At 41.1% G+C, this 14550-nt stretch overlaps 1 protein-coding gene and 1 non-coding gene across 2 annotated transcripts; both read left to right on the top strand.

Moving 5' to 3' along the window:
* Positions 1–1295: 1295 nt before the first annotated feature.
* On the top strand, positions 1296–2521 carry LOC137713766 (CASP-like protein 1F2). Its single transcript, XM_068453118.1, has 3 exons — positions 1296–1622; positions 1735–1858; positions 2171–2521. Exons 1-3 carry the CDS (start codon positions 1411–1413, stop codon positions 2384–2386), a joined length of 552 nt encoding a protein of 183 aa, XP_068309219.1. The 5' UTR covers positions 1296–1410; the 3' UTR covers positions 2387–2521.
* A 636-nt stretch (positions 2522–3157) lies between these two features.
* LOC137714011 (U6 spliceosomal RNA) lies at positions 3158–3260 on the top strand. The gene has a single exon (XR_011065354.1). It is a non-coding gene; the product is annotated as a U6 spliceosomal RNA (small nuclear RNA).
* The last annotated feature ends 11290 nt before the right edge of the window (positions 3261–14550 follow it).

Genomic DNA, 14550 nt, shown 5'->3' with positions numbered 1-14550 from the left:
AATTTGACTACACAGTACCTCTCTCTTCCAAAACTGACAAACGTTTCTGAACCACTCAAATGCTCTAGGAGCATCATCACTCAATCCGAGGGTAATTGAGTTTAATCTAGTTTGTCAGATGAGTATATTTTATCATTTGTATTTAAATTCGAATTTCACTCCTTATGTATTTTAAATGAATTTGTTATAATTATCTTGTTATTTGTCAAAAAAATAATAAAAACGAAGTACACTTTATGCAAATATCAAACCTAATTTCAAGAGACGAGTTTGAGTTAGAATCGTCATGAGTTTAAATTTAACGATGTACTAATTCTTGAACTTACGGTTTAAATGATTAGAATGTTTATTCTTTAACTAGAAGTCCTATATTCGAATTTCCGTTTCTTAATACCATTGCATTAAAATTAAGAAAAAACCATGTAATTGTCCAACATTATCCATGCCAAAATTTGGCAAATGAGATAAAATGGAAACCATTATACATAATTTGCACTTGAGTTGACAAGTCACACCAACACCCTCTTCGCAAATCGAACCACGATGCTTCTCGATTCATTTGTTCCCCTCACTCTGACTTCTCTTCTTTTTTCTTCGGACTAGGTCTAGGCCCTTCTATGTTTACAGCATCTGCTTTTATGGTGGTGCTCTGGAAGTCGGTGAAGAAAAGATGGGGATGAGAGGATGGGAGGGAGAAAAGATAAGAGGCAGATTGTCTGTTCTCCTGTTGGATGTCATTTCCATTCCTTTTTATATGTGCAGTCACGATTAAGGCACGTTAACATTTTATATTTATATTCTTTTTTGTCTTATTATCTCTATAAAAAAATCAATATAAAATATTGACATGGCTTAACCGTGACCGCGCAAAATAGGAGGGAATGAAAAAGATAACCAAACAGGAGGGCAGACAATCTGCCTTCGAAAAGATAAGGTTTGTAAAGATAAATTTAATTTTATATAGATAAGTTTAATTTTCAATAATTATAGCATAAAAATAATTTATTTTCAACAAGGATAATTTAGTAATCAAGCTAATTTTAATTCCGATTCCAGTAAACTAATAAACAATATATATAGAACCAATATAATTTGTATTCCGATTCTAGTTTAGTTTAGTAAACAATTTTAACAGAAATCTAATTCTGTTTTCTCCTCAATTCAATTCATCTTCAATATAATTCATCCTCAATTCAATTCTCCTCAATATGATTACGGATTAGTAAAAGAGCCTAAAGGTAAAGAATCTTCTCACCATTTTCTTCTTCTATAAATGCTCTTCTTAACTCCACACACTACTCAATATCTCCCCTTACCCTTTCCCTTCAGCACTTATTATCTGTTCTTTGTTTTCTGCAATTGTTCTTCCTCCTCAGAAACCCACCTCTGAAAACCCAAGAAATTTTCACCATGGCAATCACAGAATCCAAGTTCCAGCAAAACCCACCTCTGAAAACTCCTCTGAAAACCCAAAAGATTTTTCTTGGAGTCCAAATCTTCATGAGGACTGTCACAGTGGCTGCTACATTGGCTGCAACTTGGTTGATGGTCACCAACAAGCAGACCAGTCAGATTATTGGCATAGAATTTGATGCTCATTATTATTATTCACCTACCTTCAAGTAAGATTAAAGATCATAAAACCAATTTTTATATTCCCTCAAAAAAAAAAAATAATTATTTTTCAGTCATTTTGTTTAATTAATTTTCCATAATATTATGTTTTTTTTGCAGGTTCTTTGCTTATGCAAATGCTGTTGTAAGTGCCTTCTGCTTGCTCTCCTTGTTCCTCGTTTTTCTTATCCACCACAATGGCTCGAATCCCGCCAACTACTTCGTCTTGTTCCTGCACGATTTGGTATGCGAACTCGGTTTTATTTTCCTTAGTACCAAATAATTATTAGTCTAGCAGAGTTTCTGCGTGTTTCGTAAAAGATGTCTCAAGTTCGAATCTCTATGTTCAAACCATAGTATCTTTTTCCTACACAATTTGGTATGCCAGCTCGGTTTTTACTAGCATAAAATTACTGTATACCAACTATTGACCTAGTAGGATTTTCACCTTTTTCCCTATAACGAGGTTTCAAGTTCGAATCTCTGCATCAGACTAAAGCATCATTGTCTGATCAGCATGATGATATCTTTATGATGATTTTGGAATGGTTGGCAGGTGATGCTGTGTTTGTTGATGGCTGGATGCTCGGCTGCAACTGCAATAGGGTACGTGGGGCAATATGGGAATAGCCACTCGGGCTGGGCACCAATTTGTGATCACTTTGGGAAGTTCTGCAAAAGAGGGACTGATTCTGTGGTTCTCTCCTACTTGTCTGTCGTTTTCTTGCTCATGCTCACCATCAGCTCTGCAGCCAAGTCTGGAAAGATTTAGGTTTTGATCCTCTCGTTAAGTTGTTGTAGTAGAAGAAGAAAGAGGTTTTTTCCTTATTTTTGTTGTAAAAATAATGAGTGTGATGGAGGTGGACCTTTGTGAAAGTTGCACTGTGATATCTAAGAATATGTTGAGCTAGAGTCGTCCCAATACAAACTGAGGTCTAAGACGAGAATTTAACGAGACATTCCTAATTTGAGCCCTCGTGTTATCGAATCCACTCCCCTAAGATGGGTTTACCAAAAGCACTTCGTGAGTTAGATCAGCTGGTAAAAGCAATGTACATCACTTTGAACCAAAACTCGTTCGTAAAGCACTTCATTCGTGAGTTAGATCAGTTGGTAAAATCAATGTTCATCACTTTGAACCAAAACTCGAATTCTCTACTCCATAATTCAGAAGCATAAACAGTTGAACTCACATTTGGTTGTTAGCTTCTAAGTTTAGGGAAGCTTATGAAGAGGTCAAATTCATTGATGATGTCATTGCTAACTAGGGTCACCAAGCATTTTCTAGGACCATGCTATTCATACATCTGCTAGAAACGCCTCCTTTTTGGCTGTATTAACTCCGATTGTCCTACAAGTTCTTTGTAATTGTCGTCCTACAAGTTCATATTCCACTAGGTACCCCAGAATCTAATTGGCATATTGCGCACAAACGACAATAACATGGGTGCCGTTCTTAGTATAGAGGCGAGCTACCAATCCCACATCGAGCAGAAGACTTTTTTCTATAGCCTTTATATAGCATTCACTTGGAAACATGCTTGTCCCTTCGGGGACATCCGATAAAATTGGAACGATACAGAGAAGATTAGCATGGCCCCTGCGCAAGGATGACACGCATAAATCGAGAAATGGTCCAAATTTTTTTTTTTGCATCTTCCGAATTTTTCAAGATTTCTGAGTTTCGTTTTTCTTTTCATAACCAAGTTCAATTTTGTTCAATATTTCGAGAGCATATGAGGACTTGCACACTACATGTTTGATGAAATGAATCTGACAATCTCTCTATCTGATTTCTGTTGCTTATGTGAACTCTATAATCCTTTACTTATTGTAATTCAATGGGTTTTTTATGTGCACTGCACTCCGGAAACTTCTTCAAGCATGGGAACCATTTAGTTTTCTTCAATATCATATGAAAAAAAATACATTTAAAGCACCGTTTGGAAGAGAGAAAAAAGAATTGTAGATTCAAATATATATAATTGTGCTCGATTTTACTATAATTTAAACTAGTTAAAATTAAGTGATGAGTTAATATTATATATTTTATCATATTCTTAGTATAATTTGGTAATTATTTTGGTAGAATTTTGATATTTTACTTTATATTTTCGATATAGGATATTCGACTTCCTCTGGAGCAAAACATGATCAAACGGACGAATTTTGGAGTGATTCAAATTGAAGGATGTTCGTGTGTCTCTTGGATTTTTTGTGTCAAAATTTGGGATTTTTCTACCAAGCGGTTATTTTCTGGCGATTAAATAAATGAGCAGTGCGCGTTGCTGGAAATTAACGTTTCTAGACTTAAATTATGTTTCTGAAGCCCAAGATGACCTCAGATGGGTTCGTGGCCTTCTGCAGAAGTGTTCAGGATAGTTCAAGCTTTAAATCCAGCTATTTTGGGCCAGTTTTAAAGCTGACTTGGGTCCAAAACGTAGCTGTGCAGATTTCTAGGCGAATTTACAAAGTTAATTTATGATTATGTGTCCTATTTTATTTCAATTTCTTTAGTTTCCTAGTCTGATTCTAAGACCTTTTACTAGGAGAATTTTATTTAGAGTAGTATAAATAAGCCTTTTGGCAGACCTAGGGTCTCTCTTCTACAAGATTTGGGTAGAAGATTTTGGCTAAAGCTTAGATAGTTCAAAACTTATACTTTCAGGTGTTTTCATTCTTTTTCTAGTTTAATACACTTATGTTGATTTTAATTGTGAATATGCGTAACTAATCCTTTTGTTAGGGTGAGGTCATGATCCTTAGCAAGAAAAAATTGTAGAAGAAATGAAAATGATCATAGATCAAGATTACTCACAAGAAAAATTATTCATAATGCAGAGTTAGAGCAGAGAGAGAGAGAGAAAATTGAGAGAAGATTTAGAAAGAGAAAATCATCAGTTGAGAGAAGAAATTCAGGAGCTCGATCTTGAATTAAATTATGAGAGAAGTAAGAGAGATAACCCACTCCATAACCATTTAAACAGAAATTCTTATGTGAGGAGTGAATTTAGAAAATTACCATAAGAAATCAGAGTTCAAATTTTAGAACGAAAAGGGAAACAAGGCTCCAGTTTCTTTATTAAAGTTTGCCAATTCCTACCATTAGAAAGTGACTACCTAGTTCTTCAAACTGATGCATCAGAAATTGGTTGGGGAGCTATTTTGTTAGCAAACAGTTTATATGTGAGGTTCTTCTTGTCTTCTTCCTATAGTTCAATTCATAGAGTATTTCTGTTAAAATTAACAATGGAGTAAACCAATTATATTTGGCTTTTAAGGATAAAGTTATATTTCTTAACCATAAATAAGATTAATTGACTATATATAATTGGGATCCCTATAGAATTCACTAAGTATGAATTGACTATATATAATACAATTTTTTTTTCTTATGTTAGGATCCCCATCCTCGCAAAGCATGAAGTTTTGTTAGTTTGGGGTCGCCCTCTCTAGGAACAAAAAATTTCTTACAAGAAGGATCCTTGACGGATCGGTAAACCATACATGAGTATGATCATGCTTATGACCTATCATTAGCTTGCATATTAGCTTCACGATAAATAGAAGGAATTGCCAAACAATAAGAGTTCGTTTGAAAATATTTCTTTGAAAAGCACTTATGCTTAGAAACATTTCTAGTAATTGGAGTACATCAAAATTTTTAAGAGAAATGCAAGTGCCTTCTAGAAAAGCACTTGAAGTCCTCTATGGAGAAAGCATACAAGAGATGCTTCTTCCACGAAATTCTCCCTTTTCCCATCAAACACTTGTGGACATCGAAATTTCGGTGAAATGAATGTTGACCAATAATTAAAATTTCAACGCTCACGTGTCACATAAATTTTACATGTAGCGTGTGACTCAACGAAAAATCGAAATAAATTGGAAAAGTCATAAAATAGGACACGTGTCATTACCTGGCAGAAATGATTTATTTCATCTGATTATTTAAATCCAAAAATCAAGTTTTGGAATTCTATAAATAGGAAGCCAAGGCATTCATTTTGGGAGGAGAAGAAAGGAAGAAGAAGAGAAAGAAAGAAGGGAATTTACATCACACCAAAACCTTGAAGCCTTGAAACTCTAAAGCTCTCAAGCAAAATCCCGAAGGATCAAGAAAACACTCTTCGTTCTTCGTCAAACCCTCCTTCAAGGTCAAGCCCCAACGGCCCTTGAAGAACTTCCGCCGACTCAAGATCAAGCCCCGATGGCCCCTTGAAGAAAGCGTTCATCATCCGTTCATCCTAAGATCAAGCCCCAACGGCCCTTTGGATCAACAACCTCAACAAATCCACACATCCAATCGTCCTTCAAGATCAAGCCCAAAAGCCCTTGAAGAAATCCACACAACCATTATTCAAGATCAAGCCCCGACGGCCCTTGAAGAAAGTGTTCATCGTTCATCATCCGTTCATTCAAGATCAAGCCCAAAAGCCCTTGAAGAAATCCACACAACCATTATTCAAGATCAAGCCCCGACGGCCCTTGAAGAAAGTGTTCATCAACTGTTCATCCTTAGATCAAGCCCCGACGGCCCTTTGGATCAACAGCTCATCCACAAACCTACACCCTACGAAGATAGAATCAGAGGATCAAATTACAAAGAGATTGTAACCCCAAAATCATTAAATACAAAAAATATATTTTGTACACGTATTCTTGTTTCTTGTTTCAGGAATTTTTCGTGTTTACAAACTTGGCACGCCCAGTGGGACCATCTCTACCTCTCATCTCTGTCTCCGTTCAAGATATTCAAGCACAGTCCATGGCTTCAAACAAAGAACAAGTCATGACTATCGGCACTACCTCCATTGAAAGACAGCTGGTTCAGATGAAGGAAACAATTGCAAGGCTGATAAAGACTGCAGAGGAGAAAAACTTGCAAACCGCCGGACTCATCAACCGTCTGGAGGCACAGCATGGCGTCAAAGTGAAACCAAGCTCTCTTCCAACTAAGAGGACCGAAGAAGGCTTCAACCCAAATGCCTACGAACTCATGTCAGAGGCTAGGCATGACTTTGCTTCCTCTTCAAATCTTGGAAAGAAGGTTTCAAACACCGTCAACGACAAAGATCGTGACCTCACCAAAACTCAAAAGAAGTTGAAGGAGCATGGTTACGGAGTTGACAACAACCAAAGCACACCTCCAAAATCAATGGTATCAAGCAAGGGACAAGCCGTTCTTGCAACCACCAAGGGAAGAAGCATAAGCACTTCCGCCACAAATGGAGCATCCATTGGTGCCACAACCACTCCTCAACATGCCGCTGCAAAGTTGGTACTGCTAAGCAAGCAAGAGCAGCATCAAAGGCGCGAGTCGGTCATCCACCTGACCTTGCTGGGGGCACCAAAGCATGCTATTGAGGCACACAAGATGGCACCCCAAAATGGCCAATGGGGTTCTTCATCAGCACTATGGATGTCTGAAGGAAAGTCATGTCTATTGGCTGCACAAGTCATGACCATCGGCGTCACCTCTGTTGAAGAACAACTGGCTCAAATGAGCGAAGCAATTGCAAAGCTTACACGGACTGTGGAAGAGAAGGATTTGCAGATCGCCGCACTCATCAACCAACTAGATATGCGGCTCGACATGAAAGTCGACCCAAATGTTGGTCCATTAAAGAAAGAAGTCGACGAAGAAGAGGAGCCTCCAGTGGAGAAAGTCGAAGAGAAACCGAAGCTAGACCAAGCAACGGCGTTCATGGAATCTCTCTCTATCCAGCAGCTACAAGAGATGATCGCAAGCACCATCAAGACACAATACGAAGGAAGCTCACATGACTCAGTACTGTACTCAAAGCCTTACTCCAAGAAGATTGATGCTTTGAAGATGCCAATGGGTTATCAGCCCCCAAAATTCATGCAGTTCGATGGAAAAGGCAACCCAAAGCAACATGTCGCCCATTTCATTGAAACTTGCAACAATGCTGGGACGGAGGGAGACTACCTCGTCAAACAGTTCGTGCGTTCGCTAAAAAGTAACGCTTTTGACTGGTACACTGACCTCGAGCCTGAGTCTATCAACAGTTGGGACCAGCTAGAAAGGGAATTCCTCAACCGTTTCTACAGCACTCGTCGTACTGTAAGCATGCTAGAGCTGACCAGTACGAAACAGTGGAGAGATGAACCTGTCGTCGACTACATAAATAGATGGCGTTCATTAAGCCTGGATTGCAAAGATCGGCTTTCTGAAACCTCTGCCATTGAGATGTGCGTTCAAGGCATGCAGTGGGGACTACACTATATCCTTCAAGGCATCAAACCACGAACATTTGAGGAGTTAGCCACCCGCGCCCATGATATGGAGTTAAGCATCACCCGTCATGGGAAGAAAGAACAGATCGCCGACTACAAGAATGACAAAGTTTTGGGGCCAAAGGTGGATAAGGCTGCGTGGAAACCCACCAAGGAAGCAATGACGGTCAACACAACTCCAGTCAAAATCCATACACGAGGCAAGGCGATTCAAACCGAAGCTTTTCGTGATCAAGAGATACGTAGACGCACTTTGAAGGAGCTTGAGGAGAAGACTTATCCATTCCCCGACTCTGACGTGGTTGCCATGTTAGATGACTTGCTGGAAAAAAAGGTGATCAACCTACCTGAGTGTAAACGGCCGGAAGAGATGAACCGTACTGACAGTCCAAGGTACTGTAAATTCCACCGCTTCATTGGTCATCCGACGGAAAAGTGCTTTGTGCTAAAAGATCTCATCATGAAGTTGGCTCAGAAAGGGATCATCGAGCTAGATCTTAATGATGTGGTGAAATCAAACTACACCTCCGTCACTTCTGGCTCTTTGAACTCAAAATCTTCACCTCAACCGCTGGGGGCATGCTCCAAAACCATGTCAGTCAAATCAAGTGAAGATGAAGGATGGATTCATGTCACTCCAAAGAAAATGTACAAGAAACATAGGTCTCCTCCACAAGTTCACCAATCGGAAAGGGGGCAAAGCAGCTACCGTCAACCTTCAAAGCTACATGAAAGTGTTGAGGATGATGAAGTTATGACACAAAGATCGTCCGTTGCCATTACGATGCGCGATTTCTTCCCAGAAGACTTCTTCAATCACTCAGTCAAGACTCCTTGCTATGAAGATTGCAAGGAATGCCTCTCTAAGATCGTTTGACAAAATCATCAAAAAAAAAAAACGCTCCTCGTTCGCACGAGCATAAAAGGCGACAACCAAAGCTCCTTGTCCGCACGAGCATAAAAGGCGACAACAAACGCTCCTGGTCTGCACGAGCATAAAAGGCAACATCAAAAGCTCCTTGTCTGCACGAGTTGAAACTGCAAACAGCACCAAAAGCTCCTTGTCTGCACGAGTTGAAACTGCAAACGACACCGCAAGCTCCTCGTTCGCACGAGCCTAAAAGGTGACAACCAAACGCTCCTGGTCTGCACGAGCATAAAAGGCGACACCAAAAGCTCCTTGTTCACACAAGCCTAAAAGGTGACACCAAACGCTCCTTGCCTGCACGAGCTGAAACTGCAAACGGCACCAAACGCTCCTGGCCCACAAGAGCATAAACTGTGTACGGCAAAAGCATCATCAAAACCATCACTCATTTGAACTACGTTATGACTTGATCTCTTCTTTGGAAGAGTACGTAGGCAACTTGAAACTTCAAAACTTCAAGTACAGTCACATCAAAATAAATAAATAAATGTTTCATTAAAGAAAGTCAATTTTATTACAAAAGAAAAGAAAAAAAAAAAATACATATGTTACTATGTATTAGAAGAAAAAAAATATATATTCTCTATCAAAAAAAAAAAAAAAAAAAAAAAAGTTTCTTCAAAAGAAAAAAAAAATATATATATATATATATATATATATATATAAATTCCTTATATACAGTAGCAGCCCCAGGCTTAGCAGATGGACCTCAAGGCCCTAGACAAAACGGACGGTGCAGACCCTCGTTGAAGCCCAAATCCGGGCCCAGGCACAGCTTCGACAGCTCCGCTCGCTTCTTGGCTTCCGTTTCTGCACCTCATCTTCTGCATCTCCGCCCACGCCAAGAAGAATAGCCTCCTCCTCTGCCCCGTCTGCAGCACTGCCTGGAAGGAACTGCCGTTAATCTCCGTCAACAAACCACAAACCCAGCAGCAACCGCTGCCAATTTCATTGCCCAAGAAGCAGCAAAGCTTCATCCAAGAGTCGCTGGTCAACCTAGCCAGATCGCGGGGCATCGATCTCGTTCGGATCGACACTGAGCGCTCGCTGGCAGATCAGGGGCCGTTCGACTGCGTGCTGCACAAGCTCTACGGAGACGATTGGAAGCGGGAGCTGGCGGAGTTCAGGGTCAAGAACCCCGACGGGGTTATAATCGACGCGCCAGAGGCAATCGAGCGCCTACACAATCGGATTTCCATGTTACAGGTGGTTTCGGAGCTGAGAATCGAGCACGAGAGCGACACGTTTGGGATTCCAAAGCAGATTGTAATATACGACAAAGAAACGCTGTTTGATCGCCAGGCGTGGGAGGGTCTAAAGTTTCCGGTAATCGCGAAGCCACTGGTGGCCGACGGCAGCGCCAAGTCGCACAAAATGGCGCTGGTTTTCAACCACGATGGTCTCGACAACCTCAAGCCCCCAATTGTGCTTCAAGAGTTTGTGAACCATGGCGGCGTCATCTTTAAGATGCAGTGGCAGGAGGGTTTCCGAGAAGCAGGGGAATCTGCGTGCTGCTCTGTAAAAAAAAAGGACCTGGTACTACCATGGAGTTTGCTGTTGCACTGCTCGAGCAATTGTATGAGAAAGAAAAAGCTGATGAAGTTTCTGGGCCACTGGTGATGTGGTCCAACCATAGGGATGAATATGTCATAACTGAGCTAAACACAGTTGAGTGGACTGCCAGTGATTCCCCTAAGATTCTTGTACCCAAAGCTGTTGCAGCATCAGGTGCAAGAACATTGGTTCACCGTCGTTATGTGTGCACTCGAGTACAAGAACTCCGTGAAAATTGGAATGCCATCCAAAATGGTTCATTGAGCTTCTCTTCGAGTTCAATTAAATCTGGCTGCATTAGTAGTCAAAAGCCTGAAAATGGTGTGGTACTCCATGAAAGATCAGGCTAGACACAGTCCTCAGCTTCCACAAGTGGTCAACAACCGAGAAATCGAGACAGTTGTGGCTTAAATGATATCGACAAAGCATGGAAAATGATGGAAATTGCAAAGTCAAGAATGGACGCTGGTAAAAAGTGCAGCGGCAGTTCCGTCAACACAACAAGTGATTCAAGAAAACGAACTAATGTAAATCCTTGTTTTGGTACATCAAGTCAAGCGCAATCCTCATCTTCCGCAGGGTATTATCGACCAATAAATCAAGTTGGTTGTGGAACACGTGACATTAAGTCGAAACAGCACGTTCATACAAACACTGGCAGCAGCAGTGGCGTTCAGCACCCAAAACTTCTTTTTAGAATGTCAAGTGCTTCAAAAGAAGCAACAAATGTAACATCGAGTTTTGATATTTTGAGAAGCCAACAACTTGGAGCCTGCGATCGGAGAAGAAACCATCATCCTCCATGTTTGAACAAGTGGAGGAGAAGAACCCATCGTGCCCAGCGATGGTCCCGAAACCCGCCGATGATGCAAGGACGGTTTCGAACAAAACAACAGCAGTGACGGACGAACAAGCAGCAGCCTTTCCTTCTTTGCATAACGCTGCAGCAACCGCCGACGTCAGGCAGAAGCCCAAACAGAGACAGCAGATGCGCCATGTCTTTGCCGTCATCAACACCCTGCAACTTGTGATGTCCAACGGAGATTTCACCAAAACACAGCAGCAAACCGTGTTCCCACAGCTTCCTGCAGCCTCTTGGGTGTCTAAAGAAGTTTTTCGACATCTCTCTTTCTCTTTTCAGAGATGCAATGGAGAAGAAGCCATCACTCTGCACGTTTGAACAAGTAGGGAAGAGGAACCCAACATGCCCAGCTATGGTCCCAAACTTCTGTGCCATGGTCGTCTTCAAAAGCTTTTTGGTGTTCTTCATTGAGACAGAAACCCGAAGAAAGCCCAGCCAAAGAAGAATGGGCGCTAGTGGTTGCTGACCAAGTTTCATTCGAATTCCAGTTTAAATTAGGAATTGATAATAAAAAAAATAAATAAAAAAAAAAAATTCTTTCCTTCTGCAGCATCTCAGCCTGCGGCATATGGACAAGGATTTCTGATCCACCAATAACCTCAAGCTCGTCACTCTAGCAGTCGTGATCAAAATCGGCGAAGAACTTCAGTGACCGCTGTCAAACGACTAGCCGATCGCGAAGCTCGACGCTTTGCACTACTTCAAGCTCTGGCTGCTTCTGCACTTCCGCCATGGCTGCTGCCTTTGAATGTGATCAACAAAATCAAAGTTTGTCAACTCACACCAAAAGATCTCATCCGTCTGCTTGCCTCTGCTGCTGCCTTTGAATGTGATTGACAAAATCAAAGTTTGTCAATTCACACCCAAAGATCTCCTCCGTCTTCTCTCGGACTCGGCCTGGGTTTTCACCCACAAACTCAGCCTTGCAGATCACCATATAAAGAAAAAAAAAATGATGAAATCTGGATGGACAGCACCATCCCAACAAAAAAAAAAAAATATATATATATATATATAATAAAAACAATGATGGTGCTTCTGGAACCATGTGCAAAAAGAAAATATATATATATATATATAATAAAAAGAAAGAAAAAAACAATGATGGTGCTTCTGGCACCATCTGAAATATATATATATATATAAATGAATGGTGGATCAGTGCCACCGAAAGCAAAGAAAAGTAAAAAAAATAATAAATAAATAAATAATAAAATAAAATAAAAAGGAATGATGATGGACGGTGATGTATATGTTTTATCTGTATTTAGCACAATAAACTGAATAAAATAAAGCATGTCCATTAATCTCCAAGAAATTACAAGTGTGTACAAAAAAAAAAAAAAAAAAAAAAAAAAAAAAAAAGATGGAGCTTTCACAAAGGATGTTCACGTGAAGCCCCATTACTTGGCAAAACTCTAGAAGCGGAAGGCATCGGAGCAGAAGACATCGGAGCGGGAGGCATTGAAGCTAGAGCATTCCAGGCCTCAATACTTGGCCAAACGCTGGAAGACCCAGGAAAAAGGTGCCTCTGGAGGAAAGACGAAAACCTTTGACGGTCACTTTGAATCCGGCCTTCAGACTCTTGCAGCTCATCAAGCTTCCTCTTCATGCCCGTCGAATAGTTGTTTGCAAGCACGTGCAAACTTCTATTCTCATACTTCAGCTGCTTGATCTCTTGCTTGAGACTTTCCACCTCTGCCATCAACGATTCAACCTGACGGGAGCGAGCAAGTAGGCGTTGGCCCATGTTGGACACAGAGCCTGCACACTGAACGCTGAGAGCGAGGGACTCTTGAACGGCCAACTCATCGGACCGTCCTGAAAGCAGCCTACTATCCTTAGGAGTAAGGAGGTTTCTAGCTACTATCGTAGCTGTTGTTGCATCCGTCATCATGGAGTCTTCACCTGTAAGAGGACCGTTAGAAGATAAAAAAGAAGGGCGCCATACATTACCTTGACAGGGTGCAACCGGATCGCTGCTGAGACTCAAATCTAAGCAAAGGTTCGATGAGTTAGTCATTTTTCAAAGGTGTTCAGAGAGAAGGAGTGAATGGAGATAATTCTCAAAAGGCCGGAGACGATTTTCAAGAATGGGCAACTTTCAGAGTGTGTATGTTGGAGTGATCGATACCTCTGTAAAAAGCCAAGCGACACGACCACCGATTCAAAAATCCGGATTTTCCTGCGTGAAGTTCGGCGACGCGTTCGCGGCTTTTCAGAAAACGCGTTCAACTTTGTCAAAAGATATCTGACAAAGTCGAGAACACGTGGAGGCCATCATCGCAACTACACGTCTTTAGCCAACAAGCGCAAAGTTCGGCGACGCTTTCTCTGCTTTTCAGAAAACGCGTGCAACTTTGTCAAAAGTGGCGCTCGTTCAGAAATCGAAGAGGCGTCGTTCAGATATCAAAGAGACGTTTGTCGACAAGGGTAAAAGAACGGTACCACCACTTGCTATTAAGAAATCCCTATATGTGTCGACCTTCATCTCTTATGGCAAGGTAGACCTGAAGAAAATGCCCAACTCTTCCTCACCTCTGAGGGCGCACTCCCAGCAAAGCCTCTCGAAATACACAATTCTTCTTCTTCCTTTGAGAAAACCTATTCAACCTTTGAAGATACCAGATGCCTGGAGTACAGATGACCCAGGAGGAAACGATAGATTGAAGCATGTGCTGATTCATTCACCGCTTCTTCAAAAGCAAAGGTATCTCATATCATCAAGGGCGAAAGCAAAGGTATCTCATATCATGCTTTTTCCCTGTCTTTTCCTTTGTCCTTGTTCTTACTCGCATGGCAAAGTGAAAGAAGCAATCAGCCGGCACTTGGAGTCAGTCTTCTGATCTGGAACCGACTACCTGGAATCTATTCCTGATTGCTTACCTAGTATTGCTCTCGAGTAGTCATCTTCAACGGTTGATACACTGCCAGAGAAGGGACAAGGAAACTTCAATCTTTCCGATTCGTATTCAATACGAATTGGAAAGATTGAACAAAGAAACAGGTCAGCACCTCCACCTCGTACTTGCCTGCCATATCCTGAAACCGCTCGTAGACCTTCGGGGGGAGACCAAAAGAATCCTGCTGCCCAGTTCAAGAGTAGCACAAAGGAAAATCAACGAGCGGAGGAGACCAGAAGAATCCTCCAGCCCAGTTTTCAAGATCAAGCCTCAATGGCCCTTGAAGAAATCACAAGTCCGATTCAAAATCAAGTGTTCACCACCCTTGAATCAAATTCAACTCCAGATAAAAGGAGTAAGTTCAGACCTTCGGAGGAGACCAAAAGAATCTTCCAGCCCAGTTCAAGATTAAGCTTGTGGAAAATCAA

The sequence above is a fragment of the Pyrus communis genome, chromosome 13 (genome assembly GCF_963583255.1).
Source record: "Pyrus communis chromosome 13, drPyrComm1.1, whole genome shotgun sequence".
NCBI classification, from domain to species: domain Eukaryota; kingdom Viridiplantae; phylum Streptophyta; class Magnoliopsida; order Rosales; family Rosaceae; genus Pyrus; species Pyrus communis.
The sequence above is the reverse complement of the archived record's forward strand: the minus strand, read 5'-3'. Positions and strand labels throughout refer to the sequence as shown.